This window comes from Pinus tabuliformis, chromosome 8 (assembly GCF_031772625.1).
Source record: "Pinus tabuliformis cultivar Carrire ecotype Pingquan chromosome 8, CPIR1, whole genome shotgun sequence".
In the NCBI taxonomy this organism is placed as follows: Eukaryota; Viridiplantae; Streptophyta; class Pinopsida; order Pinales; family Pinaceae; genus Pinus; species Pinus tabuliformis.
In genome coordinates, this window is record NC_142294.1 from 1,393,381,757 (window position 1) to 1,393,408,233 (window position 26,477).

General features: G+C 39.1%; 2 protein-coding genes across 9 annotated transcripts in view; one reads left to right on the forward strand and one right to left on the reverse strand.

Annotated features, from left to right (window-relative positions):
* Positions 1 to 26,477, reverse strand: part of LOC149240761 (uncharacterized) — a 399,764-nt gene that overhangs the window by 34,798 nt on the left and 338,489 nt on the right. For all 8 annotated transcript variants that reach the window (XR_016246545.1, XR_016246543.1, XR_016246544.1 and 5 more), the window contains 2 exons: positions 6,817 to 6,927; positions 6,495 to 6,566 (listed from right to left, as the gene is read on the reverse strand). Coding sequence is in view for 5 of the 8 variants with exons in the window: in XM_089373808.1 (XP_089229934.1) it covers positions 6,495 to 6,566; positions 6,817 to 6,927 (183 nt within the window). In the remaining 3 variants the exon portion in view is untranslated. The remainder of the gene's footprint in view (positions 1 to 6,494; positions 6,567 to 6,816; positions 6,928 to 26,477) is intronic.
* Positions 11,613 to 14,166, forward strand: LOC149240762 (uncharacterized). The gene is made up of 4 exons (XM_089461025.1): positions 11,613 to 12,184; positions 12,359 to 13,338; positions 13,422 to 13,563; positions 13,668 to 14,166. Exons 1-4 carry the CDS (start codon positions 11,613 to 11,615, stop codon positions 14,149 to 14,151), a joined length of 2,178 nt encoding a protein of 725 aa, XP_089317151.1. The 3' UTR covers positions 14,152 to 14,166.

Here is a 26,477-nt window from a genome sequence, read left to right on the forward strand (position 1 = left end):
AGGTTTTCCTGATCATACCAAAATCCCAAACATGACATTATCAACAAAAACTTCAAACAACATTTCACAATATCCCTAAGCAGCTTAGGGTTTCAGACATTCACATTAGCATACCCTTAGGTTAGGGTCTTCCAAGACCTGTCTAGGGTTCTACACAATCAATTAAGAATATACCTAGGGTGGGTAGATTTATCAAGTGATGAATCACCCAAAACAAGAATCACTATGATTCAATATAGCTAGACATAACCATGTTAGTAATAGATTGTAAAATGAATAACCCTTTCAATATAAATAAATCAATGTATTTAAAGCATATTTTTGTTCCTTGACCAAACTTGTCTTGAGAGGTCCTCCTTCATACTTCTTGAAGATGTTTTTCCTAATCAAGACAATAAAGGGGGAATGTTGATTAGTATTTAATATAATCAAAACTAAATGAATACATGAAACAAAAAACTGAAAGGAAATGAGATACTTATCTTTGGAAGTTGTTGGGGGCTCCCTCCAAACCTTGAGGGATACCTACAAACTTATAAAAAAATAAAAACGTCTTTTCCAAACTATGTTAAAAACCTATAAATTCTATAATATATAAAAAAAGATATCTAAAGCTATAAGCAAAGGACTTAGTATTGTAAGTACCTAATGTCAGATTCTTTAGGCTTGGCTTTCTTTGAGTCTCCTTCCTCAGCAAAGTTAGCATGATCTCTATCTCTCTTCTTATTCTTTGGATTGTCGAGGCAATCACTCTTGTAGTGACCCTTCTTATGGCAATGATAACATTCTATCTTGGACATGTCGACATTCTTCCTTGGTCCTTTCGATTTCCTTCCTTTGTGTTGAGCAATGTAGGCATTTGATACTCCTTCAGGATTGGTGACTAATGAGATCCTTAATTCTTCTTGACTACAAACAATCCATAGTTCTTCAAAAGTGGGAGCTTCCTTCCAACTGTTAAGGCCTGCAGCAAATGCACCCAAGAGGATGGTGTTCCTAATAGGGCAGTGATCACGAGTTCTTTGTCTGGAACAATTCCATCAATGGCCAAGAGATCATCCCTGATTCTAGCTATCTTCACAAAAAAGGTTACCACAGTGTCTTCTTTAGTCATCTTTGTGGTCCTTAGCTCATTCTTCAAACTTGCTACTTGACCAATGTTCTTAATAGTAAATAACTTCGACAAGGCTTCATACATTTCCTGAGCATGATCAATGTTAGCTATGAATGGGACAATGTTGTCCTTTATTCTTTCTACCATCAGAGTCATGGCCACCAATTCTAATTCCCTGTATTTCACTTTGTCAGCATCACTGGAATCCTTTGTAGGCTTCTTTACTTTTTCTTTGACCAAGTCTGATACCTTGTTCTTTTCAAGGATTAGGTCAATCCTCTTCTTCCAAGACCTGTAGTTAGAGGCCCCTTCAAGTTTGTTCTCTCCCTTGATTGTGTTCGACATCTTCCTCGAATATAGTAGATCCCTTTCCTGAGATAGTCCTTTTGAATGGTTCCTTGATCAAGTGCTTGAGACTGCCTTTTACTTCCTTCTTCACCAAAGCTCTGAAACCATGCTAAAAATCATAAAGGCAAAAAGATTTTCTTATCCTTGATAATTACTTGTGATGTTTATTATTATTAAGATTCTTTATAACTTCTTTCCTTTAGTTCATCAAGCAATTACCAAAGCAGCAGTATATAAAACAATAGACACCAAATGTAGGCACTATGCCATGGCAAAACCGCCCTTGAGGGGAAAACCTAGTCAAGAAAGTCTTCCTTTCAATAGTATTCTTTGAGACTCTTCACCCTAGACCAAGACAAGACCTTCCCTCCACACCAAGTCAACCTCCCAGAATTTCGACCCCTTTCCAGCAACTTCGACTAGGCAGCAACTGACAACTTTTAGCAATAGAGAAACTTGGAAGACTTCGATCTCAAAATCCAGGACACGAAACAGAGAAAGAGAGGCACCAAAATTTCAATTTTTCCTTTCTCCTTAGACTCCCCAAACTCACATTCACTTCGGTTTCCCAGCAACAAACTTCGCACTTTTTCCCAACTACAAGAGATATTGAACTTGTGTGAGAGAATGATGCTCCAAATGAATTCGATGAGCTTGTATTTATAGGCTCCATGTGAGGTCGAATAGGGTCCTTAGGCCAACTTGATCTTCTTCTAGGCCGACATGGTGTGGAGGATACATAAAGCATATTTGACTCAATACTTAACATTTTTACATGATTCAAAAGCCCAAGAAGGGTCTCTTTAAAAGTACAATGACTATTGACTCGGAATAAATCCTAGAAGTCCTCAATGGGGACTTTGACCAAAAACAAGGTGACCCAAGCATGAAACCCATGCTTTAATAAGTCACAATAATAATGATAAAAAAATTCTTTATTCTTTTGACAAGTACATTACATGATGACTCAAGTACATTAATGGAGACCGAACATAGTTACATTTTCCAACAAGCAAGTGTTAGATCTCAAAAACCAAATCAGCAGTAATACTTCAGAAAATTTCAGCACTTTATTCGCCCTATGACAGCAGCAATGAAGTCACTTTAGATCATAGCATTTACCCAACATATAAAGCATAAAATTTTCCAATGGCTAGCAAATGTAAATTTATGTATTTAGCCCACTTTATGATGATGTATTCAGTAATATATCAGATCTGAAACAACTTATTACAGCAGTAAACAAACCAACAGATCAACAAGCTAATGATGCTAAACCCAATGCCAATATGCCCAAAAAATAGGAAAATTTACCAAGACTTAAAAAATCAAATTCCGAGTTCCCTTTAGATGTGTGATTCAAAAGATTGTAGACTTGATTCAGTAATTTAAGCAGTAAATTGTAGCAAGCAAATTTTTAGATCTAGGCTAGATCTATTTTGCCCAAGTGGCCAAGATTTAGGAAGATTTAAAATTTGAAATTTTAAGTGATTTTGACCAATTCAAATGTGATTTTAGGGCTATTATATCAATGTTATCACTATTGTAATTAAATAGAGGCAAAATGAGGGTTTAGAGATCAAACCCTAGGCCCAAGTCCTTGTAGATCAACTTGCCCAAGTAGCCCAAAATTTCTCCAATGATCGTGCACTTGAAAACACAAGTTTTTGAGCAAATTTCTCTTTCAACACCACCAAAGAGCCAGTCTTGAAAATTTCAGATATCGAACTAGGGAAAACTAGGGCAAAATAGGCCAAAGAGGGCCAACGCTAGGCCCAATAGGGCTAGCGTTAGGGGCTTAGGAGGCTAGGATGGCAGATTAGGGGTCAAAGGAGGTAGAGGAGACCAAAATGGGGCAACACTGGATGGATAAGGGCTCAAAGGCTGGACGTTGAGGCTTAGAGGGCAAGACAGCTAGGGTTTAGGGGCTAAAAAGCCCACGGCTACCCTTAAGGCAGTCGTCTAGGGTCTCAGAGGGGGGTCGAGGCTCCTTAAGCCCATGGCTAGACCACTTAAGGCCTCAAAACCCCAACATAGGGGCTTGAAGGGAGGGTCAAGGCCCTTGGAGGCTACGGCCTGCCTCCAAGAGGCCGAAAAAGCTGATGCAGGGGGTCATTAGGCTGACGCAGGATCCTAAGAGGTTGACGCTAGGCCTGGGAGGCCTGAAAAGTGAAACCCTCACTTCAACAAAAAAAAATTATCCTCTAGATCTGAATTTTGCTGCAAAATCTTCAATGGGTAGCCCTGTAAAAAATTCTAGAGACTTGATCTTACCCTCAAGGGCCTAGATATATCTCTACTTCAGCTTGATTTCTTGATTCAACTTGCAAACATGAAAATAAAACACCCAAACCCCAAATATATACAAAACCTTAAAACCTCAAAACCCCAATTAGGCAAAATAATTTACAAATATACAAATAAACAAGGATTTTGAAAAATTTTTTTTTTTGAGAAATAAATTTTTATGGCTATTTTCTTTGATAAATGGCTAAAAATGCTTCAGAAACTCCATGCACACTATAGCCTTAAAGAAAATTTAATCCACCACATAAATATTCAGGATCCAAGCGAAAATGATCCTTGCGCAAAGTTTGTGAACTTGGAGACCAAGGACTAAAGTACCTGCAAACACTATGTATTTATCTCAAAATGATCATATATTAGCACAACATAGGAAGCCCGTAGTCAGTGCATAGCTACACACAAAATTAGTTCTGGTTTCTGGTTGGACGTGTGATCCAAGGGGCTACATGAGTCTTGGTTTATGGTCGATCATGCGAGCTAAGGGCTGCAGAAACCTGTTTGAAGTTCTGCTGAAGTTTTGGCAATGATCCATACAAGGGTTTGGCCCAACAAGAGTATGAATATTCTGAAGTTTAAGCCGAAGTTAATTGAAGTAAGGGGAGTTCTTTTTTGGAGTTCCCCCTCCGTTTGCATATTGTTGTTGTACATTGTGTTGTTGTTTATATTGTTGCACATTGTTTTACTGCTGAAGTTCTATTTGTGAAGTTATTTATGTTACTATTGAAGATAAGTAACCAAGTTGTTAATGAAGTGAATTGAAAAAATGGCTAAGCGTTGAAACTTTTTGAAGGGCTATTGGGTGATTTCATATGAAACTAATTCCACAAGTTGATAGCAATCTCGTTAAAGGCACATAAGCTAAAGGTGTAGTCCACGTGTTAGTAAGCCTAAGTTGGTCAAGCCATTAGGAAGAAAACACATTGTTGTTGCACACCTAAGAGGGAACTCGGGAACCTTATGGTCGGAGGTGCAGCCTAGGGGCAAACTTCTGTCAAACTACAAATTAACAATAGACAATGGACATTGAAATTAAAATCAGCATCAAGAAGTGAAAGTGAGGTAGGATTTTTTTATATGTTGGTTGTTTTCTCACTTTTGCTTTCTACTTTTCTTTTCTAAAACCCTTAATAGGCAAAAAATTGGGGGAGATGCCCATAAATCCCTCTTTCAAGGGGGGACGCCCAAAAGCACCCTTTTTTTGGGGGATCCTGAGAAACACCCCTTTCCTAGACGGGCACCCAAAAGTCCCCCTTTCGGGGAAATGTGTTCCCCCCATTGCAGAAAAATTTTCCCTTGTGTTTCCAACATTTCCCCAAAAGGAGGACATGGGGAAATGTTTCTCCATGTGTCTCCCCATCCTCTGAGAGTGGGAAATGTGGGGTGAACGTCCCTCACCATGGCGGACACACCCCTGTGGAGCACAGCTAATATGTGGGGAGTACTTCTACATATCCCCCAGATCTGTTTTCCCGCTCTCATGTCCTGGAAACTTGATGGAACATTGCAGAATGCTACTAGTGTTAAACAATGATGTGCCCTTTCATTGACAAGTTCTTGTCACTTGATGGTACATCAACAAGAAGAATATCTAGAGCTGCCACATATATGAGAGTTGTCTACATGCTGTTTTGCTCTCCACCCTTCTATTTGTAGATAGTGATTTCTTCCTCTCCTCAGATCCAAGAGGGTTCTAGAGACGAATATGATCCATTTTTTTGCAACAATAGAGTTAAAAATCAAAACTAAATTTGAAAAAATAATAATTCTGGGTAACAACACCTAAAGAACACTTGTTGCCAAAAAGGAAGCCAAAATTTCCCACCACCTATTCCTATTCCTAAACAAAAAAATGCTGCCTTGGCAAATTTTATCAACGCCCTTGATATACTTTTAATGAGACCAGATCATGCCAAATAGGTGCGGTTAAACAATGAAAAATGAGAGGATTAAACATTCCAAGATGATCATATATTTCTATCACGTGTGTGTATTTCATAAGGAACTAACTAAACATCACAACTAGCAACCACTAACTATAAACATAAACATAGTCATGCAGTTTGTCACACTAACGTATTCAACATTTCATCGTCAAACTATGGAATTACCATTCCTGGTGATTACTATATTATTACTCAGCAATTCCTCTAATATGACGAGTATCTGTCCCCAGTACATTTCAAACTTTGTCAAAGCAGGGAGAAGCATTCTTCATTGGGGACATATCTTTATGTTTATTGACACAAATGCAAGAAATGCAATTGCTTGTTGAAGAGATTCATACAAGTGCAATATAGAATGCCAAAAACTAAACAATAAAAGAACATATGGAAGTCATAAACTAGCTTCAACTCAAAAAATTGCAAGATATCAAACACATTAAAGTAAGTTTCAATAAAGAAACAACTGGTCATAGACGTTTTAAAACTCAAAGAAAAAGTTACATGAGAAGAAAACCTAGTATAAACAAAAAGGTTGCTAACATCATGCAGATGGTCATGGCGTCATGATGGTGAAAAACAAGCATATTGCAGTACCATTTGCTAGATGATGAACTATTTAATTAAAATCACAGTATGTATTCTCATTTGAAGACCATCTCTTACTTCTAAAGGTGGCACCCAACACGATAAAATGTCTGTGTCATGATCTGTACTTCAATGAGACTTCTGGAAAAACAAGCAAATCTAAGATCAGAAGGAAAACAAGCTTTTATTTTCCAAACCTTACTGCACAGATCTCGTCTTAGAAATGTCCCAAGAGCACTCATTGCCCGATGTCGAATCTCTGCTGCAACCTAAACGAGCATATATTTTGATCACAAGAAACACACAAAAACAAGAAAGAAAGTATTAGTCTCTTTTTTTTATATATAGTTTCTCTTCAACTTATATGTTTCTCTTTTAATTTGGGTATTTAGGAGCAATACAAGCAGTGCTACATCGACAATAAAGATTCTTGACATCAACAATTTTGCAAAAACAAGAAGCTAAAAGCAGCAACGAGATATACTTTGAATGAGAAAAATCCAGCAAAACTCTTATTACCTTTCCAATATGCCACACTGAACAGGGCAGCAGTAATCCACCAATGGTCTGTAATGCATGTGGTTGCCACCAAATGCCCAATTCATCCATCTCAAATAACTTATCCAGTAACTGTGGAAAAATGAAATGCAAAGACATATTTCAAGACATTACTAAATAACTACACTTCCAATAGATACCATGAGAAAGAAACACATTAAGTATTCAACTCAAATCAAATTCTGTTAAGATTTAGTTTCAGAATGTAAATGCATATATGTGGCAGCGAAATAAAATCCAAACCAGGATATGAGAATAAAGGCACCAGACTTGAAGCAAATAAGAATAATGAACTGATAAACTGCCTATGCAATCTGATGAGACTGGAAAAGAGGAAGATATAGGAAAAGAAAAGAAATGTATGATGCAAACCCTAGAAAATATTTTATTGTACAACCTATATCTATCAGATCCCAAAACAATGCTTGAACATTGGTTTCTACAAACTGAAGGCTCATAACCAGTGGCTAAGAAGGCTACCTGATAATAGGATCTTCTTCCAAATGATGATGCTACTACACTTTGTTGTGACAGCAAAGCACTGTTTGATTGGCAAAGAATTTGATTTCCCATGCAAGGTCAAAGCATGTCAAAATTCATCATTATGTGAGGGAGAAGTTACGAGAAAAGAAAAGTCAACTCGAAATATGTATAACAAAGGAGAAATTTGCCTAAGTCTTCACCAAATGCCTAAGTGATGCCAAGCTTGCAAAGCCTCGTAAAATGTTGGGGATGAGAGAGATTGACATTGATGGAGTGCTTGATACTTGTTACTCATCCATATACATGGGTAACCCTACAAGAAATATTTTCTCCTAAGATACAAATTTCCAGCCAGCACCTCATGTGATACTTAGATAGCAACTTCTCAAATGCATCTCACCCATGCATTGGTTAGCTCATCCACTCGAATAGGTTGCTTGCTAGATGATGGTAGGTCAACGACCATGATGTACACTAAGCATTGTCTCATACAAAGTGCTTATATTTGATGTTTTATGGCATCTAAGCAAGGATCATAAATTGAAATTAAATAGTGGATCATGATGCTGGAGTAGAAATACTCAGCAATTATCAGCAAAGATATATATTTTATTAATAATGAATGAATGGATAGTTTACAGAGTGGGAGGCCCTAGCTTAAATACAACCGTAAGTGCCTCTTAGTGAATGGGCATGATCTTTGAATAATTAGTTACAAAATAATTAATTTTTTATATAACATTTCCTTCCTCCTAAGTTGCAGGAAACGTGGCCCTAGGGGTCGTTTCCCCAGGGGAAACGAAACGAAACGCGTTTCCCCGTACCGTACGGCCTGGAAACGCGTTTCCGGCCGTACGGCCACGTTTCCCGAAACGGAAACGTGGCCGTACGGCCGGAAACGGACGTTTTTCCAGGCCGTACGGGCCACGTTTCCCCAAAAAAACAGTTGTTTTTTAATTTATTTTTTTTTAATTTGTTTTTAAATTTTTTTAGGGTTTCCAGGATGTTCTAGAAACCTATTCTAAAGTTATAAAAGAGCAGTTTGTCTCATTCTCTCATCACACTATTCAGCAAGTCGTTTCTCTTGGAGACTGGCAGTTGTTTCAGCTAGGGTGTTTTGAGCAGCAGGAGAAAGAGATTTCAGCAGCAGGAGAAAGAGATTTCAGCAGCAGGAGAAAGAGATTTCAGCAGGAGATTTCAGTAGCAGCAGATTTGGCTCAGCTACAACCATATTTCTCTTCTCTTTTCTGGCATTTCGGGGTAGTCTCAGCCACAGATAATTAATTTGGGTAAGCCACATTCATTTTTTTAGTTTTTTCTTACTATTTCTTCAATTTTTCTAGGGTTTAGGCAGCCAAAAATATGAAAAACGTTTTTTATTGATAGATTTGTTTTTTAAATTTATTTTTGCAGCAGATTTGGCTCAGCTACAGCCATATTTCTCCTCTTTTCTGGCATTTTAGGGTAGATTTAGCCACAGAAAATTAATTTGGGTAAGCCACATTCATTTCTTAGTTTTTTTCTTACTATTTCTTTAATTTTTCTAAGGTTTATACATCCAAAAATATGAAAAACGTTTTTATTATTTACAGATTTGTTTTTTTAATTTATTTTTGCAGCAATGGCTTCCAGCCAAAGTGCAGCTGCAACTTCAAGCCCTAGGGCCAACCCAAGGGCTGAATATTATCCTCTTTGGAGGCATGTGACGAAGCTTCAAAGATGTGGAGGTGGTGGCTCATGGGAATGGCGATGCAATCTTTGCAATAATACGTACAAGGGCTCCTACCCAAGAGTGAAGGTGCATCTATTGCATGGAGGAGGACAGGGGATTTCAGGTTGCACAAAAACATCAGATCCGTTGGTAAGGAGGGCATATCAAAGAGAGCAAGATGAGGCGGATGGTACTAAGAGAAGGCATGATGACCTTACTCAAGCTCCATCTAACATTGAGCCAAGGATTGTAGCTGAAGCAAGAAAGAGGAGAGCTAGTCACACTCAAGAACATGAACAACCAGCACCCAAAAATACCAGAGGCCCAGGGGCATCCCATTCAGTTCAGGATAGCAGAATTGCTAGATTGGTGAATGTGCAAGCAAGAGAAGAAGCTAATTCCAGAGTGGCTAGGTGCATTTATGCATGTGGTATCCCATTCAATGTTGTTCGCTCTCCTTACTGGCAAGATATGATAAGGGCAGTTAACAAAGCTCCTCAAGGGTACAAGGGGCCCAACTATGAGAAAGTCAGAACCCAGCTTCTCAAAAATGAGAAGGAACTTGTGGAAGACATTTTAGCTCCAATTCGTTCTTCCTGGAGTAGCTCTGGGGTTACCATAGTCTCAGATGGTTGGACAGATATGAGGCGCAGACCATTGATAAATATCATTGCCACTTCCCCCAAAGGAGCAATGTTTATCAAGGCAGAAGACTGCTCAGGAGAGGTGAAAGATGCACAGTTCATTGCTGATGTTATTATATAAGCTATTGAACAAATAGGGCCTAACAGAGTGGTGCAAGTTATCACGGATAATGCACCAGTTTGCAAAGCTGCAGGTTTAATTATTGAGGGGAGGTATGACCACATCTTTTGGACACCATGCATTGTCCATAATCTGAATCTGATCTTAGAGGAGATCGACAACAAAGTTTCCTGGATAAAGGAAGTCACAGGGGAAGCAAGGGAGATTATCAAATTCATCACCAACCACCACCAGTCTCAGGCCATATTTCGAGAGTACTCCAAATTGGAGTTGTTAAAAGCAGTGTGGAAAAAGTCCCGATAAAATCGGGATTTATTCCCCAAAATGCGATTTTTTCAAAAAAAGGATTAAATCGGCCGACTTTTTGCCGACTTTTTAAAAAATGAAAAAATCGGGATTAAATCGAATTACTCCCGATTAAATCGGGAGTCGATGGCAAAAAATCGGCTAAGTTAAAAAAAATTTCGTCCGCGGGCATAAAAACCAGAATTCGTCGTTTTATTTTTTAATTGTGTTTTGGGCTGGCTTGTTCGCTGTGGAGGAGAAACGAGGGTTTCCAACTTTCCAGTTCGAAGAAGTTGTGGCCCGTGGGTGTGCATTTGCTAGCCGCAAGCGTCCGCCGTCAAGCCCGGCAAGGTGACAAGGTAAGTTTAAAACTTTAATGTTTATAGTTTATACTTTATAACTGTTACGTAACACTCAAAGCAAATCTCTAATCATGAAAACACTCAAGCAAATCTCTAATCATGAAAGTTTAAAGAAATTTAACTCTGTATCACATAAGATACCACCATATGGAACTCTGAACTTTGAGTTATAGTGACTGTCCTGAAATCTTTTGCCAGAGGTCCGAAGTTGGGTAGAAGAGTCAGGTCTAAACTTTGAACTTTGTATTACAGTCTTATAACAGTCCTAAATAACACATACAGTAACACAAAGGTGCCATAAAATTCATTGACAATCATCATAAGATCATTGGCATTGGTTAGTTTGTTCATCTTGGCATTTTTCATGGTTTGTAGAGAACTGAAGTATTAAATTTCAGAGTTTTACAAGTCTGACATAGACATTTCAGAGGTCTGATATATCACCTACAGCTACAGTAAGTCACATACAGCAGTGACATAAATATGTAACAGTGGCATAAAACTAATTAACAGTCGTCTATTTTCATTGGCATATCATTTGCATTGGTTGAGCTTGCATTACTTGGCATCTCTTGAGATTTTTGGGAGGACTGTTACTCTAATTTGAGGTCTGATATAGGCACTGTAAGGTCTGATCATAGACATGACAGTGGTGTAAAGAATAGACTAGTTGACAGTCATCTTGTCTCATTGGGCATTCACTCTTTGCATCTTTTGCATCTTGGGTAAGTGTTTTCTTGTGTGATTTGGGCTGCTTCTCTCACTGTTGTGATCATTGGTTTCTTGACTTCTTTGCTGCCACTTGAATCTCATCACTAACTGTTGCAGTTTGAAGGGATTCCAAGTGTTTTGTAAATGTTCTCGTTACTAAAAAATTTGGATTTTTATGTCTAACATAATTTATTTATATTTATTTTATTGTTATTATTTAATATTTATGACTGTAATAAATTATGACTGTAATAAATTATTTCACTGTACATACATTTATGATTTATTATTTAATATTTATTATTTACTAATTTGTTTCTAAATTCTGAGTGCAATACAAATTAGTAAATTACTAATTATAATTTGCTGATTTGAATTTGTTTCCATTCTTTTTGTGCCTAGGTTTAAACTTTAAATTCCAGCTCAAAGTTTAAAACAAAATGCCGAGGGTTTTGGATTCTATGTGGGAGTTTGGTGAGCCTGATGTTATACCTGAAACTGGGACGGTCAATAGAATGTATTTGACTTGCAAATTGTGTGGAAAGCATATGTCAGGAGGCATCAACAGATTAAAATTCCATTTGGGGCAAATTCCAGGCCAAAATATTGAACTTTGCAAAGAGACAACTCCAGAAATCATCCGACGGGCCATTCAATCATTGATGGATAAAGAGGAAGGAAAAGACACCAGGGCAACACTAAGAAACCAAATTGCAGGGGGCTCAAGAGTGGGGGGAATTGAGAGTGGCAATGTTTCTACAGCAGCATCACCTTCCTCACCCATGGGTACATTGGGTAGTGGTACTCATCCTTCTATCTCATCTTTTTTTGTTTCTAGAACAGCAGCTGGTTCACAACCTGGGATTAGATCATCATTGAAAAAAAAGGAAAAGGCAGAAGCTGACAAGTTGGTCAGTAGGTGTCTTCTATGGAGCGATGTTCCCTTCAACATTGCCAAGACAAACCCATTCTACCAGCCTATGTTTGATGCTGTTGCTGTCGTTGGCCCGGGGTACAAAGCCCCCACCTTTGCAGAGTTGAGAGGGCCTCTTCTTCAAGATGAAAAGACTGAGTGCACTGCTAGATTGGCAGAGTTTAGGGCATCATGGGAGCACACTGGATGCACAGTCATGTCAGATGGTTGGACTGATCAGAAGGGTAGGACCCTTCTTAACTTCTTGGTTAGTTGTCCCAAGGGGACAATGTTTATGAAATCTGTTGATGCATTTGACCACATTAAAGATGCACGTTTATTATGTGAGTTGTTGGACATCTTCATTCAGGAAGTAGGCCCAAGCAATGTTGTCCAAGTCATAACGGACAACGCTGCAAATTATGTTGCAGCTGGCAAGATGCTTATGGAGAGGTATCCTAACTTGTTTTGGACACCTTGCGCTGCTCATTGCATTGACTTGATGTTGGAGGATATAGGTAAAATTCCTACTGTGAGGGATATTGTTGAATCATCCAAGAGCATAACAAAATTTATTTATAATCATTCATCTGTGCTTAGCTTGATGAGAAAATTCACCAACAAAAAAGAGTTGGTGCGGCCTGCCATTACACGATTTGCCACTACTTTCATATCTCTTCAGTCTCTGTTGAATTCTATGTGGGAGGTGAAGAGCATGTTTCTCTCAGCGGAATGGCGTTCTTTATCTATTAGCCGCAAACCGGAGGGAGAGGGCATATGCAGACTAGTTTCATATGATCAGAGCTTTTGGGCAGGAGTAGAGGAGGTGTGTGCCATTTCAGAACCTTTGGTAAAGGTTCTTCGGTTGGTTGATGGAGAGAAGCCCGCAATGGGCTACTTGTATGAGGCCATGGATAGGGCCAAAGAAGCCATCCGTGCTTATTATGCAGATAAGGGAGACGAGGGGTTGGAGAAACAACAGGTCATATGGGGAGTGATTGATCAGCGATGGAACAATACCCTCCATCGCCCCATTCATGCTGCAGGTGTCTACCTCAACCCTGCATTTTCTTATGCTTGTGGTTTCAGATTTGATGCCGAGGTGATGGATGGATTCTTCACTTGTGTCGAGAGGATGGTGTCATCTAGGCGAGAACGTGAGGAGATTTCTAAAGAAATGGAGGTCTATAGGATGGCCACTGGCACATTTTGTTTTGACATGGCTATTCAGAATAGGACGACCAAAATGCCAGGTAAGTTTCAGTTTGTTTCAAATTTTCAAGTTTAGAATTTCAATGTTTTTTTTTATGTTTCTCATTTTTCTTTTAACTTGTAGATGCTTGGTGGACAAGCTATGGTGCCAGAGTACCAAATCTCCAAAAGCTTGCCATTCGAGTGCTCAGCCAAACATGCAGTTCCTCTGGGTGTGAGCGCAACTGGAGTGTATTTGACAAAATACACTCCAAAAAGCGCAACAGGTAAAAACTAAAAAGATTTCAAATTAAATTTTTTGAATTCATTTGATTAATTTTAATATTTAAATTTTCTAAGTACTAATTTACAATCTATGACCCTAATACAGATTGGAATCCAAACGCCTCAATGACATGGTATACGTCTACTACAATCTTCGATTGTGGGTGAGACAGCTTCAGAAACCTACTGATGTGGAAGCCATCTCATTGGACAATATTGATACCACCGCTGCATGGAGAGTCGAGACTGAGAGGCCAATCTTGGACACGATCCCGGAATGGTTAGGTGTGGATCTAGAGGATGTAGCAGTTGCAGAGGAGGGAGAGCTAGAGATAGAGGAGGAGGAGGCGGAGCAACATCAGGGTCAGGAGGCAGTAGCAGAGCTGGATGAGGATGCTGAGGAGGAGGTGACACCATCTAGGGTGGGCAGCAGCAGCGGCAGCGTAGCACAGAGGCCACCTCTTCCATCAGCTTCTAGAGGACGATTGAGTCCATTTCCTTTTGTATCCTCAGGGGCAGGGTCTTCTTCCTCTAGAGGAAAAGGCAAAGCCATTCCCTATTCCCGTAAAAGGGGAAGAGGATCTCAGTGACTGATTAGTGATTACTTGATGACTCATGATGTACATTTATTATATTTTTTGTTGATATTTTGACTCTTGAGAGTTGAAACTCAGACAGGACTCAAAATTCAGGAGTGGATTCACTATTTTGATATGTGATGCAGCACTAGACTTCATATACATATTATATATTAGCTTTCTTTACATGTTTATGTGGAAATGCATTTATTTGATGTTGTGGATACTCTAGATGTTAAAAAAAATTAAAAAAAATGAATAATTTTGTGTTTTTTTAATTTTGCCGACTTTTTCAAAAAACTCCCGACTTTGCCGAGTTTTTCAACTTTTGGACCCTTGCCGAATTAATCCCGACAGCGACTTTTTCCACATTGGTTAAAAGTTGTTGAGACAAGATATGCCTCAAACTTCGTGATGTTGCGCCGCCTTGTTGAGGTTAAGCATGCATTAGTTTCTATGGTGCTGAGTCAACTTTGGATTGAGTGGAGACAAGCAGATTCAGAGCGGGGATCTATGGTGCGTAGATTGTGCCTTGATGGGGATTGGTGGAGCAAGGTAGATTTCTTGCTAAAGTTCACAACCCCTGCATTTGAGCTTCTCCGGAGTGCTGACACTGACCAACCTTTCTTGGGAGAGGTATATGATGGCATGGATTCCATGGTTGAGAAAACTATGGAAATCATTTCGCAGGAGTCTCCACAACTTTTGTTTGTTGATGATCATTTTGCTGGTTTGATCAAGAAAATCATTGTTGACAGGTGGAACAATTTCAATACACCATTGCACACTTTAGCACATGCTTTGAACCCCAGATTTTATGATGAGGAGCTTATTGCTAAAAGCAATGGGAAGAGGAAGGCACCCCATAAGGATAGAGAGGTGGCTACTGGGGTGAAAAAAGCACTTATGAGAATGTTTCCTTCTCATCTACATAGGGAGGTAAAGGAGGAATTTGCCAGTTTTGCTGCAGGAATAGATGATTATGCAGATATATCAGCTTTGGAGGAGAGAAGCACCATGAATCCAGTTAGGTGGTGGATTTGTCATGGAGCAAATGGTGTACATTTGCAAAGCCTTGCCATTCATATTCTTTCACAAGTGGCAAGCTCTTCATCAGCAGAAAGGAATTGGAACACTTATGGTTTTATTCATTCTGTGAAGCGCAATAGGTTGGGCTCACAGAAAGCAGAGGATCTTGTTTATGTGCACTCCAACCTTCGCCTTGCATCTCGTAAGGGTCCAGAATACAACAGTTGTCCTTCTAAAGAATGGGATGTGGATGCAGAAACTCCTGATTTGGATCTCTCTCTTGCTGCCCTGAATATTGAGGACGATTCTGGAAGTGGAATTGGTGCATCATCTTCTTCAGCACCACCATCCACTGTTGAGCATTCTGCTGCTTCTATTTTTGATGAGGATTGTTATGATGAGGATTAGTCTTTTGTGACTTGTCTCTACAGTTCTTGCAGCCTTATAGTCTTTATTGTACTTGCAGCCTCATATACTAATATAAATAAAGACTGATTTTGGATTTTCCAGTTCCTATATTTTTATTTTCATTATGTGATTATTCATGACTCATGAGTAAATGTGATGTAAATTTAATCTTAATGTTTAAATGTAATAAATTATAATCATATAATGTAAATGTATCATTAATGCTTTATGATTGCACATATATATATTAATAATTTTTAAATATTTTTATATATATATATATATATATATATATATATATATATATATATCGCGTTTCCCCGTTTCCAAAATTTGGGGAGGTCGTGTTTCGTATCGCTTCCCGTTTCGGAAACTCGTTTCCGTTTCCCCGTTTCGTGCAACTTAGCCTTCCTCCCAAAAAGATGCTTTGTCCTTAAAGCATATGTAATGACGGATGTTGTTGGTGAAATGCTTCAGTCTCCCAAGAAGCTTCTTCTTTTGGTATGTCCTTCCACTTGATCAAGTATTCTTTGATTACTCGTGATCACAGCTCCCTTTCCCTGCTAGATATGATACCTTCTAGCTCTAGAATAACCCTTCCTTCGTCATCTAAAGTCAGAAATGTTGTCTGTGCTAATTGATGTTCACCAAGTTCCTTTTTGAGGCAAGATAAATGGAAGACATTGTGAACATGACTTTTATCATGAAGGATTAAACTGTATGCAACTTGGCTGATCTTTTTGTTGATTCGATATGGTCCATAAAACCTTGGTGCCAATTTAATTTTTCCTTTTTGTTTTAAGGACAGTTGCTTGTATGGTTAAAGTTTGACAAATACCCATTCTCCAACTTCAAATTCTCTCTCTGTTCTGTTTTGGTCAACTCGCTGCTTCATATGATTTCTTGCATTATTTAGATTTTCTTTTAGAGTTTGGATGACTTTTTGGGTTTCTTCTAACTGTTTTTTAACCACTGGTAGTTTTGTCTAGACAATAGCAAAGTACTTCAATTTCGGAGGTTTGTACTCGTACAGAGCTTGAAATGGAGTCATTTTAGCTGATGTGTGGTAAGTAGAAGTGTACCACCATTCAACGAGGTGTAACCACTGAACCCATTTATTTTGTTTGTCTATGGCATAACAACGTAGGTAGGATTCCAAACATTTATTGACAACCTCTGTTTGGTCATCTATTTGAGGGTGGTAAGCAAAACTCATGTTGAGGTAGGTTTCTATATGATTGAAAATTTCCTTCCAAAAAATACCCTAAAATTTGGCATCTCTATCGCTTACAATGACCTCGAGAAATCCATGTAATTTGAAAACATTTTTGCAAAATATCTTAGCGATTTGTTTTGTTGAGTCTGATTTTCTCATTGCAATAAAATGAGCATACTTGGTAAATCTGTCTACTGCTACAATAATTTTATCCTTGTCGTCAAACACAGGTAACCCTTCAATAAATTCCATTGATATTTCTTCTCATTTCTAATTTGGGATGTTTAAGGGGCGAAGTAGTCCGGGTGTCATAATACTTTCATTTTCATTCCTTTGGCATTATCACATTTGGCTACATATTTTTGAATATCCTTACTCATTCCCTTCCAAAAGAATGACTGTCGTGCATTATAGTAGGTTTTAAAAAATCCTACATGTTCGAGTGACAGTGAATCATGCGACTCTTTGAGAACCTTGGCTTTAAATTTGGAATCTGCATTCAGATAAATTCTTCCCTTGTACCATAGAATATCGTTCTTCCATTCAAATTTTGAATTTTGAGGAAGATTATTGTTTATATCACTTGTTTCCAGGTCTTTTGCATATTCACTTCGAATCTCATTAAGCCATTCGGGCACAACCACTGAAACTACAAGTAATGATGGTTCTTCGTCTTTCCTTGACAACGCATTAGCTACTACATTATATTTCCCTTTCTTATGTAATATATCCATGTCAAAGGTAGCGATTTTTTCTATCCATTTTTGTTGTTTTGTAGATAGTGTTTTCTATTGGAGGAGATGTTGAAGACTATTATGATATGTTCATATTAAGAACTTACTTCCCAAGAGATATTGTCTCCATTTGGCTAATGCATGCATAATAGCAAGCATTTCCTTGTTGTATGTAGACTTGAGACGTTCGTGCTTATTGAGCTTTCTGCTTTCAAACGCGATTGGGTGACCATCCTGCATTAGTACTGCTCCTATGCCAAAACCCGAAGCATCACATTCAATTATAAACGGTTTTGAGAAGTCTGGAGTTGCCAATACAGGGGCATTAGACATAACTTCCTTCAAGTTTTCAAAACACTTGTCAGCTTCATCATTCCATCGAAATGAGTTCTTCTTTAGAAGGTTTGATAGGGTGCACTTATATGGGCATAGCTTTTGATAAATCTTCGATAATACCCTTTCAATCCTAATAATCCTCCTGGCTTGGAGATATTAACTGGTTTTGGCCATTCCCTTATAGCCTTGATCTTATTAGGATCTACTTTTACTCCTCCTTTGGATATTATATGTCCGACATATTCTACTTCTTCCTTCCCAAAAGTGCATTTGGACTTCTTGGCATAGAACTGTTGCTCTTCCAACACAGTAAGAACTTTCTCCAAATGTTGTAGGTGCTCCTTCCAAGTTTTACTGTAAATTAAAATGTCATCAAAGAACACTAACACAAAATTCCTTAGATATGGACGGAATAGCTCGTTCATAGTAGCTTGGAATGTTGTCGGTGCATTGGTTAAACCAAAAGGCATTACTTTAAACTCGTAATGACCTTCACATGTTCAGAACGCAGCTTTTGCTACATCTTCCAATCTTATTCTGATTTGGTAATATCCTGACCTTAGGTCCCATTTTGAGAAGTATTTAGCGCCATGTAGTTCATCCAACATTTCATCGATAAAAGGAATTGGAAACTTGTTTTTAATTGTTATTTTGTTAGTCCTGTCGACGCATAATCTGAACGATCCATCTTTCTTTCGAACTAACACAACTAGAGCAGCATATGGACTTTTACTTTTTGTGATGATGCCACATTTTAAAAGATCTTGGACTAATCTCTCAATTTCAGTGTTTTGATGATGTGGATATCGATATGGTTTGATGTTGATGGGATTTGATCCTGCTTTGACTTCTATTGTATGCTCAATTTCTCTTTTAGGAGGCATCTTCATCAGAAGGTCTTGGAATACTTTTTTGTTCTTTGAAATTAGCTCTTGGACTTCTAGTGCTTCTTCGTTGACCATACTCGAAGTTAACATTTCTAATTGATGACACTGTACTACATAAGTTGGTGCTCCCTTCTGAATCATTTTCATCATCTGGGATGATGATACAATTTGGTTCTCAGGTGGCTGGAACCCATATAATTTGTATTTCTACCCTTCCCATTTAAATTTTATAAATTGCTTTTGATGGTTGGCAGAGTAAGTACCGAGGGTTTGTAGCCATTGGATACCTAAGACCACATCCACTCCTCCTAATGGTACAGTGTAAAACGGGATTCTAAATTAAAGTCTTGAATTTGCAATTTGACTTTATGGCATTTCCCTACCTTTTCAATTTTCTTACTGTCAGCTACCATAACCTTCATGTTGGGCATGGAAAATGAGAAAATGTTGAGTCTCTTCACCATGGTTGAGTCTAGAAAATTGTGGGTGCTACCAGTATCGATCAGAACCATTACATTGTTCTTCTTGATATGTCTTTTTAATTTTAATGTCTGGGACTGTGATATACTTGTCATGGTCAATAATGAAACATGTGGAATGCTCTCATCATCTAGTTTTGGAGAGAATTCCGAGGAATCTTCAATTTCTTCTATGTTTGATTCATCATTGTCTGAATCATTAGTTGTTTCGCATTTATACAGGTTTTTGGTCTCTTTTCCTTTAGCACACCTATGTTTAGGGTCCCATTTTTCACCACAACATTTGCACTTGCCCTCTTTCATCCTTCGCATTTCCACATTAGTTTTTTCTCCTTCATGAAGATGTGGTGGAACATATTTTGTGTTATCCGTGTTCGCAGCTTGGGAAACCTTCGTCTTGAATATACTCTTTCAACCTTCAGCCACTACATTTTTTCGTGCTTCTTTTCAACAGCTTTTGCCTTCTGTCTAGCTACCTCTATAGATGTAATGTCATTAACCTCAAGTTTAGCCTGAATATCGGGTTTATGTCCTGTGATGTATGACTGAATCAAACAAGTTTCTAATAACCTAGGTAATCGTGTGGCCAAAGTTTCCCATTCTTGAGTGTATTCGTCCACGTCTCCTTTTTGTTGCAATCTGGTGAGTGTTGAGAAGAACTCTTCATCTTTGACACCTTGGAACCTTTGAAAGAACGCATTTTTGAATTTCCTCCAACTGATAGCAAGTGTCATCTTTTTCCAGCACATATACCAATTATATGCTTCGCCTTCCATCTTCATGGGAGCATGCCTGATATTTTTGTCATCATTGTCAATACCGTAAATCTCAAAATATTCTTCTGCTTTATTGAACCAAGCAACGCTGCATTTTTCGTTACCATCAAATTTGGATAGCTCAAGTTTTGCTCTTCGTTGATATGTCGCTATCGGCGGAGCAAAGAAGGGGTATTGATTTGAAAATGACATATTGGTGTATGGATTCTAGAGTTGCCTATTTTCAAAATTCGTGTTACTATTTCCTTGATTAGGTGTGGAAGATGTCTTTGGAGACTCGAGCTTCTCATGTGAGTCTGACGAGTTTGACGAATCTGGAGAATTGAGATGTTGAGTAGCTTCATTATTCTGGGGTATTTGATCGGGTGTAATCTTCATAGTGTTACAAATACAGGTCAACATCACCATCGCTTTATCCACTTTAACTGAAAGGTTTGCCTGCTCCTTTTTAATTTCATTCTTGTTCTCCTCGAGCTGACTCTCTATTCTCTTCATCGTGTCTTGGAGCGCTTTGATTGTTTCACCATGTCCAGTCACCTTAGGCTCAAGATCTATCAATTTTTTATTGAAATCGGCCATCGGCATTGATGCAGCCATTCATCTGGTATGCGGCGGAGTATACTTATCCAGCATTACCTTCTTCTTCTTCTTTTTTATACAGTTAAATTAAATTAATTAATTTAAATATATTTTTTAATTTTCTTTTTAACTATATAGTGTTATTGACTTATACTATCTAATTGTATATACTATTTATTATATGTGTTCCAACCAACTTCACGGTGGCGCCAAGCGTCGATGGACAGTTGAATGTTAAATACTATATAATTGGAACGTCCTAGCCAGTTCCACGAAGCCAACGCGCCAGGGATCAGTCGACGAGTGAACGTATGCAACATTCCAGCCAATTCCACGAAGTCAACGCGCCAAGGATCGCCCGACGAGTGAATGTACGCACGTAAACAGCGAACAAGAAAAGCGGAAATAGTGGTGGTGTTGACAGCAGATGGAGCGGCGCGTACAAAGAGGACGTGGTGCGAGAAGACAGCAGACGGGGAAATCAGGAATAGTGGAGTGGATGCAGGACGTGGTGTGAGAAGATAGCGGACAGATGAAGAAACGCACAGCAGATGAAGAATTGAGACAAGGACGTGACCGGTGCAACAGTAGACGGACCGAGGACCGCCAAGCTCTGATACCAGATGGAGTATAAATACTCAGCAATAATCAGCAAAAATATATATTTTATTAATAGTGAATGAATGAATGGTTTACACAGTCATAGGCCTTGGCTTAAATACAGCCCTAAGTGCCTCTTGGTAAATGGGCATGATCAAAGATCATGCCCTTTGCCTTAATTAAACTAATAGTTATAGAATAATTAATTTTTTATAAAACATATGCTTACAAGTTGTACTTGTTCCCTTATTTCACCTTGATGGTCGTTCTTTCTTCCTAGTCAAGTGTACCGCTTGGGGTTTTTCTTTCACCATTTAGGAAGGGCACAAATAGGAGGCCATGATTGAAATAACATGTTCATATCCTTTAATGCCTCACACTCACCATTTTCCCTTAATCTATTATCCCTTCTTTTGTTTGGATGTTGTTAGTTGCTCATATTGGTTCCCTGCTTGCCTCATTCAATGAGAAGAAGGGCTTGGAAATTGCCCAAAGATTGATGCAATTGCAAAAGAAAGAAAGATAAAAGAATATACCAAAATTTCAAAATGCAAAAGAATGGCAAAAGATGATTGTTAAAAGCCAATTTAACTTGAGCTCCACCCCCTCAAATGAGGACATCACCCTGGTTCGGCATTTATCAGACCTATCAAAGTAAAAGTATAAAAACATCCCAGCCTCGATGAGCAATAAACCACCTTATCCTTATCCTAAGCAAGCAAAATCAAAGCAAAAATAAAATAAAATAAATAAAGTGCTAAGTAATGCTGAGGAAAGGGTAACTCAAGTAGATGCAAGTGCTTCCTCTACAAGGACACTCATGGACATCGATTTAGTATAACCTAGTATAAGACTATGAAAGCTCTCATGAAGTACACCCTATTACACACCACTTCGTGTGTGATATCCCCAGGAGAAATTTTTCTCCATGATGAACCTCAGCCAGCAGCAAGCAAGCCCTTGCAGCCTCCTACTAGCTCATTGTGCCATTTCTCAGCCACTTGAGCCAGCCATGTGGTCCCTCACCCACCTATATTGATCGTATGTTTGAAGGTGGGCCTCTCGAATCTAAAGGTATGTCTTGTCATTTAGTAATTGAGTATTGGGTTTACTTATCATGGATACTCTCGGGTATGGATTAATGGGGGGATTTGGTAGAAAGGGTGGGCATAGTTTGTGCTCTTGTCCCCTTGATCTCTTTTGGATGTTACCCTTGGATCTTAGTCTCATGGGATCACCTTTATTGACCATTTGGTTCTAGGGTTGTACTACTTGGGAAACCCCGACTTTCGTTGTGTGGTCCCGCTCATTTATCCACATATATTACTCTGTTTCCACTCACTATACCCCATTCATCATTTCTCCCACCTGGGTCCACATTTCCATTCTGGGTCCACATAGGGCCAGCCTGTCTATCCCCTTGGCCCCACCTTGGGTCAGGTCTGGAATGATGCCCTAGAGGTTGAAGCAGTTAAAAGAAAAAGAAAATAGCATTATTGGCCACATTTAACAGGAAATTCTACCACAAAATGCAAAACATGGTCGGGAAAAAATAATTAGCACGTGGGCAAAAGATAATACATGAGCTCTACCCCAATCCATGGCCATCACCTTGGTTCCATGGGCCCTAGAAGAGCCTCCCTTATCATTCAGGAACCCATGATTGTCCCAACCCCTGGAGGGCAATGCACTGCCCTACCTTAAAGGGGGTAATCACTGCTATATCTTACACAGCATGCTCTTGCCCTTTGAGCCCCGAGCAGTTAATTAAATAAAATTCATAAAAGGTAAAAGGTATATATAGAAGGGTGGAAAAATCAAGGCCAAAGCACCTCATGTACCACAATTACTCCCTCCGACACATTACATACCCAAGTGTGGGCTTCCCCTTATCCAACTACCCCTATGCCCCAATATGTGGCTCAGGGTTGCCCCTCTAATTCCCTATTCCATTCCACTTATTTATCACTTGCCACCCCCATTAGAGGGATGCACCTTGGACATACTATCCCCTTTAAGGGTTGAAACCACCTAATAAGGTACTTGGTTAACCCCCTTTGGAGCTTGGAGACACTAGCACATGCCAAAGCCCACTACGGAAGGGCATGCCATTATGAAGTGCCCACTTTTTGGTCCATGATTTGTAAACATTTTTACCCGATTATTTTAATTACTGGTTGTACTAGAAGCCTAGGGGACACATTGAATCTTATGCAAGATTACAGGTGGTTACCATTTGGGTTTGGTCTCCCCACATGGGATCCTAACCCCCAGAGGTCCACATTGGCACATATAGGGTGTGCATAGAGAGCCATTGGCCTCCACAACAACAGACAGCACTCCACGGATCTTCATCAATGCTCAGAGACTACTAGCGATCCTCTTTTGAGATGATGATGATATGCTTGGTACATTATGCCCAGCAGGCCCCAACAGGAGCCCCACACTCTTGACAGGTGTCCCAGCACTTGTACGATGTCATGGCAGCATTCATTCCACCCCTCGGACACTTGCAGAGCATCCTTGATTCATATGCAGACCTATGGGGTCATTTATGTGTCCTCAGACCCACTCGAAGCGCCACAGGTCTACTACTTGGAGAACACAGGTCCACCCCCTTGTCCATCATATTCCGAGGAATTTATTCCTCAGTATGGCACTTCAAGACATTATTAGGCCCTTGGAGGGCCCCGCGACATGTACATATTATTATTTGGCCCCTTCTGAGGCTTATATTTACACTTGTGAGCTAGTTTGGTGGGCATGTCACCAATAGGGGTTTTATTTGCACATTATTTTATCATTAGGGGCTAATGTACGCCCATAGGCTAATTCGAATTCCTTAAGAGGCTATATATTGATGATAGATGAATTCATTTGGATCATCACTTGACTTGGGATCTCTCTAATCATAGATAAATTTGCATTTTTTCCATGGCGGATATTTTTTGGAGATGGATGAATTTTGATGTACGGATTTGGGCTATTTTTCTTCTCTTGGGGCTTTGTCTTGCAAACGAAATGCTAGTTGGATATATTATATAACGTTGTATGTAAATTTTGACGTTGTTATTCTTGTTGTTGCATACTGCTAAAATTATGGCTAGTTGTTGCATAATTGAAATGTGAAATTAAGCATGTTTTAGCTAATTTAATGTATGGGTCAATGTTATATGAATGAAATGTCCTACAAATTATTTGTCTCGATTAGCGTGCATCATTTTCTTTGAAGTATAAATGCTTTAAGGCCACTTTTCTTTTCTTTCTTTCAACATTGGATGAAGTTGACTTTCCGGGCCTCCTTGATCAAAAACCAACTTCTTACTCATCATCATCCTTGACTCCATATCCCCGAGTGAATTGGGCACAGATCCCTCATACAGGGTGATCATTTTAACCCTCTTTTTACCCGTTTCCCCTTTTTCCCTAGGTCTAGCCCCATTAGGTCAACTAGAGCATCAATTTCCTGGGAATTGACCCAAGGAAAAATTTTGATCTCCTACAGGCTACTGTGCTGGTGGGTCCCCTCCTCTCCTACAAATTTGAGGCAATTCTAACAGTGAAATCTCCAGGAATCCCAAGCTCTAGCTCTAGGATCGAATCTTGCCAAGGCATCCCAAAGGCTAGACTGCAACAAGATCAATTCAACCTGTTGAAATAAATATTTTTGTTTGATCCTTTCCTTTCACCTTGCCCATGATAGGAACATCATTGGTTGCTACATTCCGTCCCCGAACTTGGACTGGGTCCACTTGGCCCGGTGTGGTCCCACTCCTCAATAAAGATTATTTGTCAAGGACCATTTGGAAATCCAAGTTTCCCAAGGATTATAGGGATTGAGAACCTCATCTATAAGTCTATTCCTTCTCCCTCAACCCTCTAATCCTCACCCTTCAAGAACAAGCAAGTTCCATTTCTTCACTCCATCCTTGGGAAAGGGTTTTCAGGGTCACTTTCCACCTATCCATTGACATATACTTTACGAGTGATCCCTACACTACCAAGACTTCTCCCATCCGTGAAAGTTCGTAAAGAGCAAGGAGACTTAGCTCTGGTGACAGTGGGCTAAGCCTCCATCGTTGCCCTTAACCTAGCAGTTGCCCTCTTAAGAACGCCTTTTAGGTCCCCTGCTAGTTTGAGTGGTAACACACCCCAAACAATGTCTCTTATCACTTACACCTATTGATTGAAAGGTCGTCCTAGGAATTTTCCTCACCCTAGGTCTAGAAGCACCTAAGAGGGGCAATTAATGGTCCTCCATACCTAAATTTGGCAACTTGTATGATGTCTTAAGCCAATGTTAAATTTGAAGAGGCTAAATTTTGTAATATACTTGCATGACTTTGACATTAAATATGGTCCATTTTTCATGCTTAAATAACTCTTGTAACAACGATACTTGATCTTAGTTGACACTTTGAGCTCATACTTGATGATGATCTAGACATGTTCGAATTACTTTTGATAACATTGATGAAGTTTCACTTCTTAGACGTTGATGGTACACCCCTATAGAGAACCTTCCAATGTTCCTTGGACATTGCACCCCAATTGATGGATGTTGAGCTTGATGCATGCACCATGGGATTTTCTTACACCTGTGGCACCTTGGATGTGTTAGTTTTTGTTGCATCGGATGGTGGTGTACTCTCAAAACTTTTTGGAGAGGCTAAAACACATGAGTTCTCCAAAACCCTGAAATCATTTCTGGAAATTCCACCAGAGATAGATCAATTAAATTAACTGAGAGGTGAGAATTCTCCAAAAACTCACACAAATAGACTTAAAGACGATCTCAACCATCGATTAAGTTTTAATCGTCGTTGTCGAAGTCTCAACTGGAGATTATAAGAAAAGGTCAATGGGTAGATAGAGAAGCAAAGATACACACGTGTAGATACTCAGTGATCTAGACAATTTGATTCTCTACTGCAGGTGATTCAGTAGGAGAGAATGAGTAGCAAGTGTCAAAGGGACAAACAATGAATTCGGAGGAAAATTTTCCAGTTCCAGTAGAGTCAAAAGAGAAGGTCGTGTGAGATCGCTTGATACAACCACAACGCATGCGCGGATTCTTTTGATAAGGCCTATGCAGGGGTTTGACAAATAATTTTTCAGAGGGAGCCTGTAACCAGAATTTTGCATATATTTCTCTGGTAGTGGATTGCTAGTTTTGAGCATCCAATTGTTCTCATAATTTCATTACTACATAATAAAATAAACCCTCAGTTGTTGTATCGGTTTTCCCACATTGGGTTTTTCCGAGGACAATTGTCCAAAAATAATTTGTCATT

Bases quoted from the DNA above. Each gene is read 5' to 3' on its own strand.
- LOC149240762 (XM_089461025.1), top strand. From the start codon at position 11,613: ATGCCGAGGGTTTTGGATTCTATGTGGGAGTTTGGTGAGCCTGATGTT. The intron at 12,185-12,358 runs GTACAAAGCCCC...CTTCTTGGTTAG, and splicing joins GTTGCTGTCGTTGGCCCGGG to TTGTCCCAAGGGGACAATGT. The intron at 13,339-13,421 runs GTAAGTTTCAGT...TTTAACTTGTAG, and splicing joins TAGGACGACCAAAATGCCAG to ATGCTTGGTGGACAAGCTAT.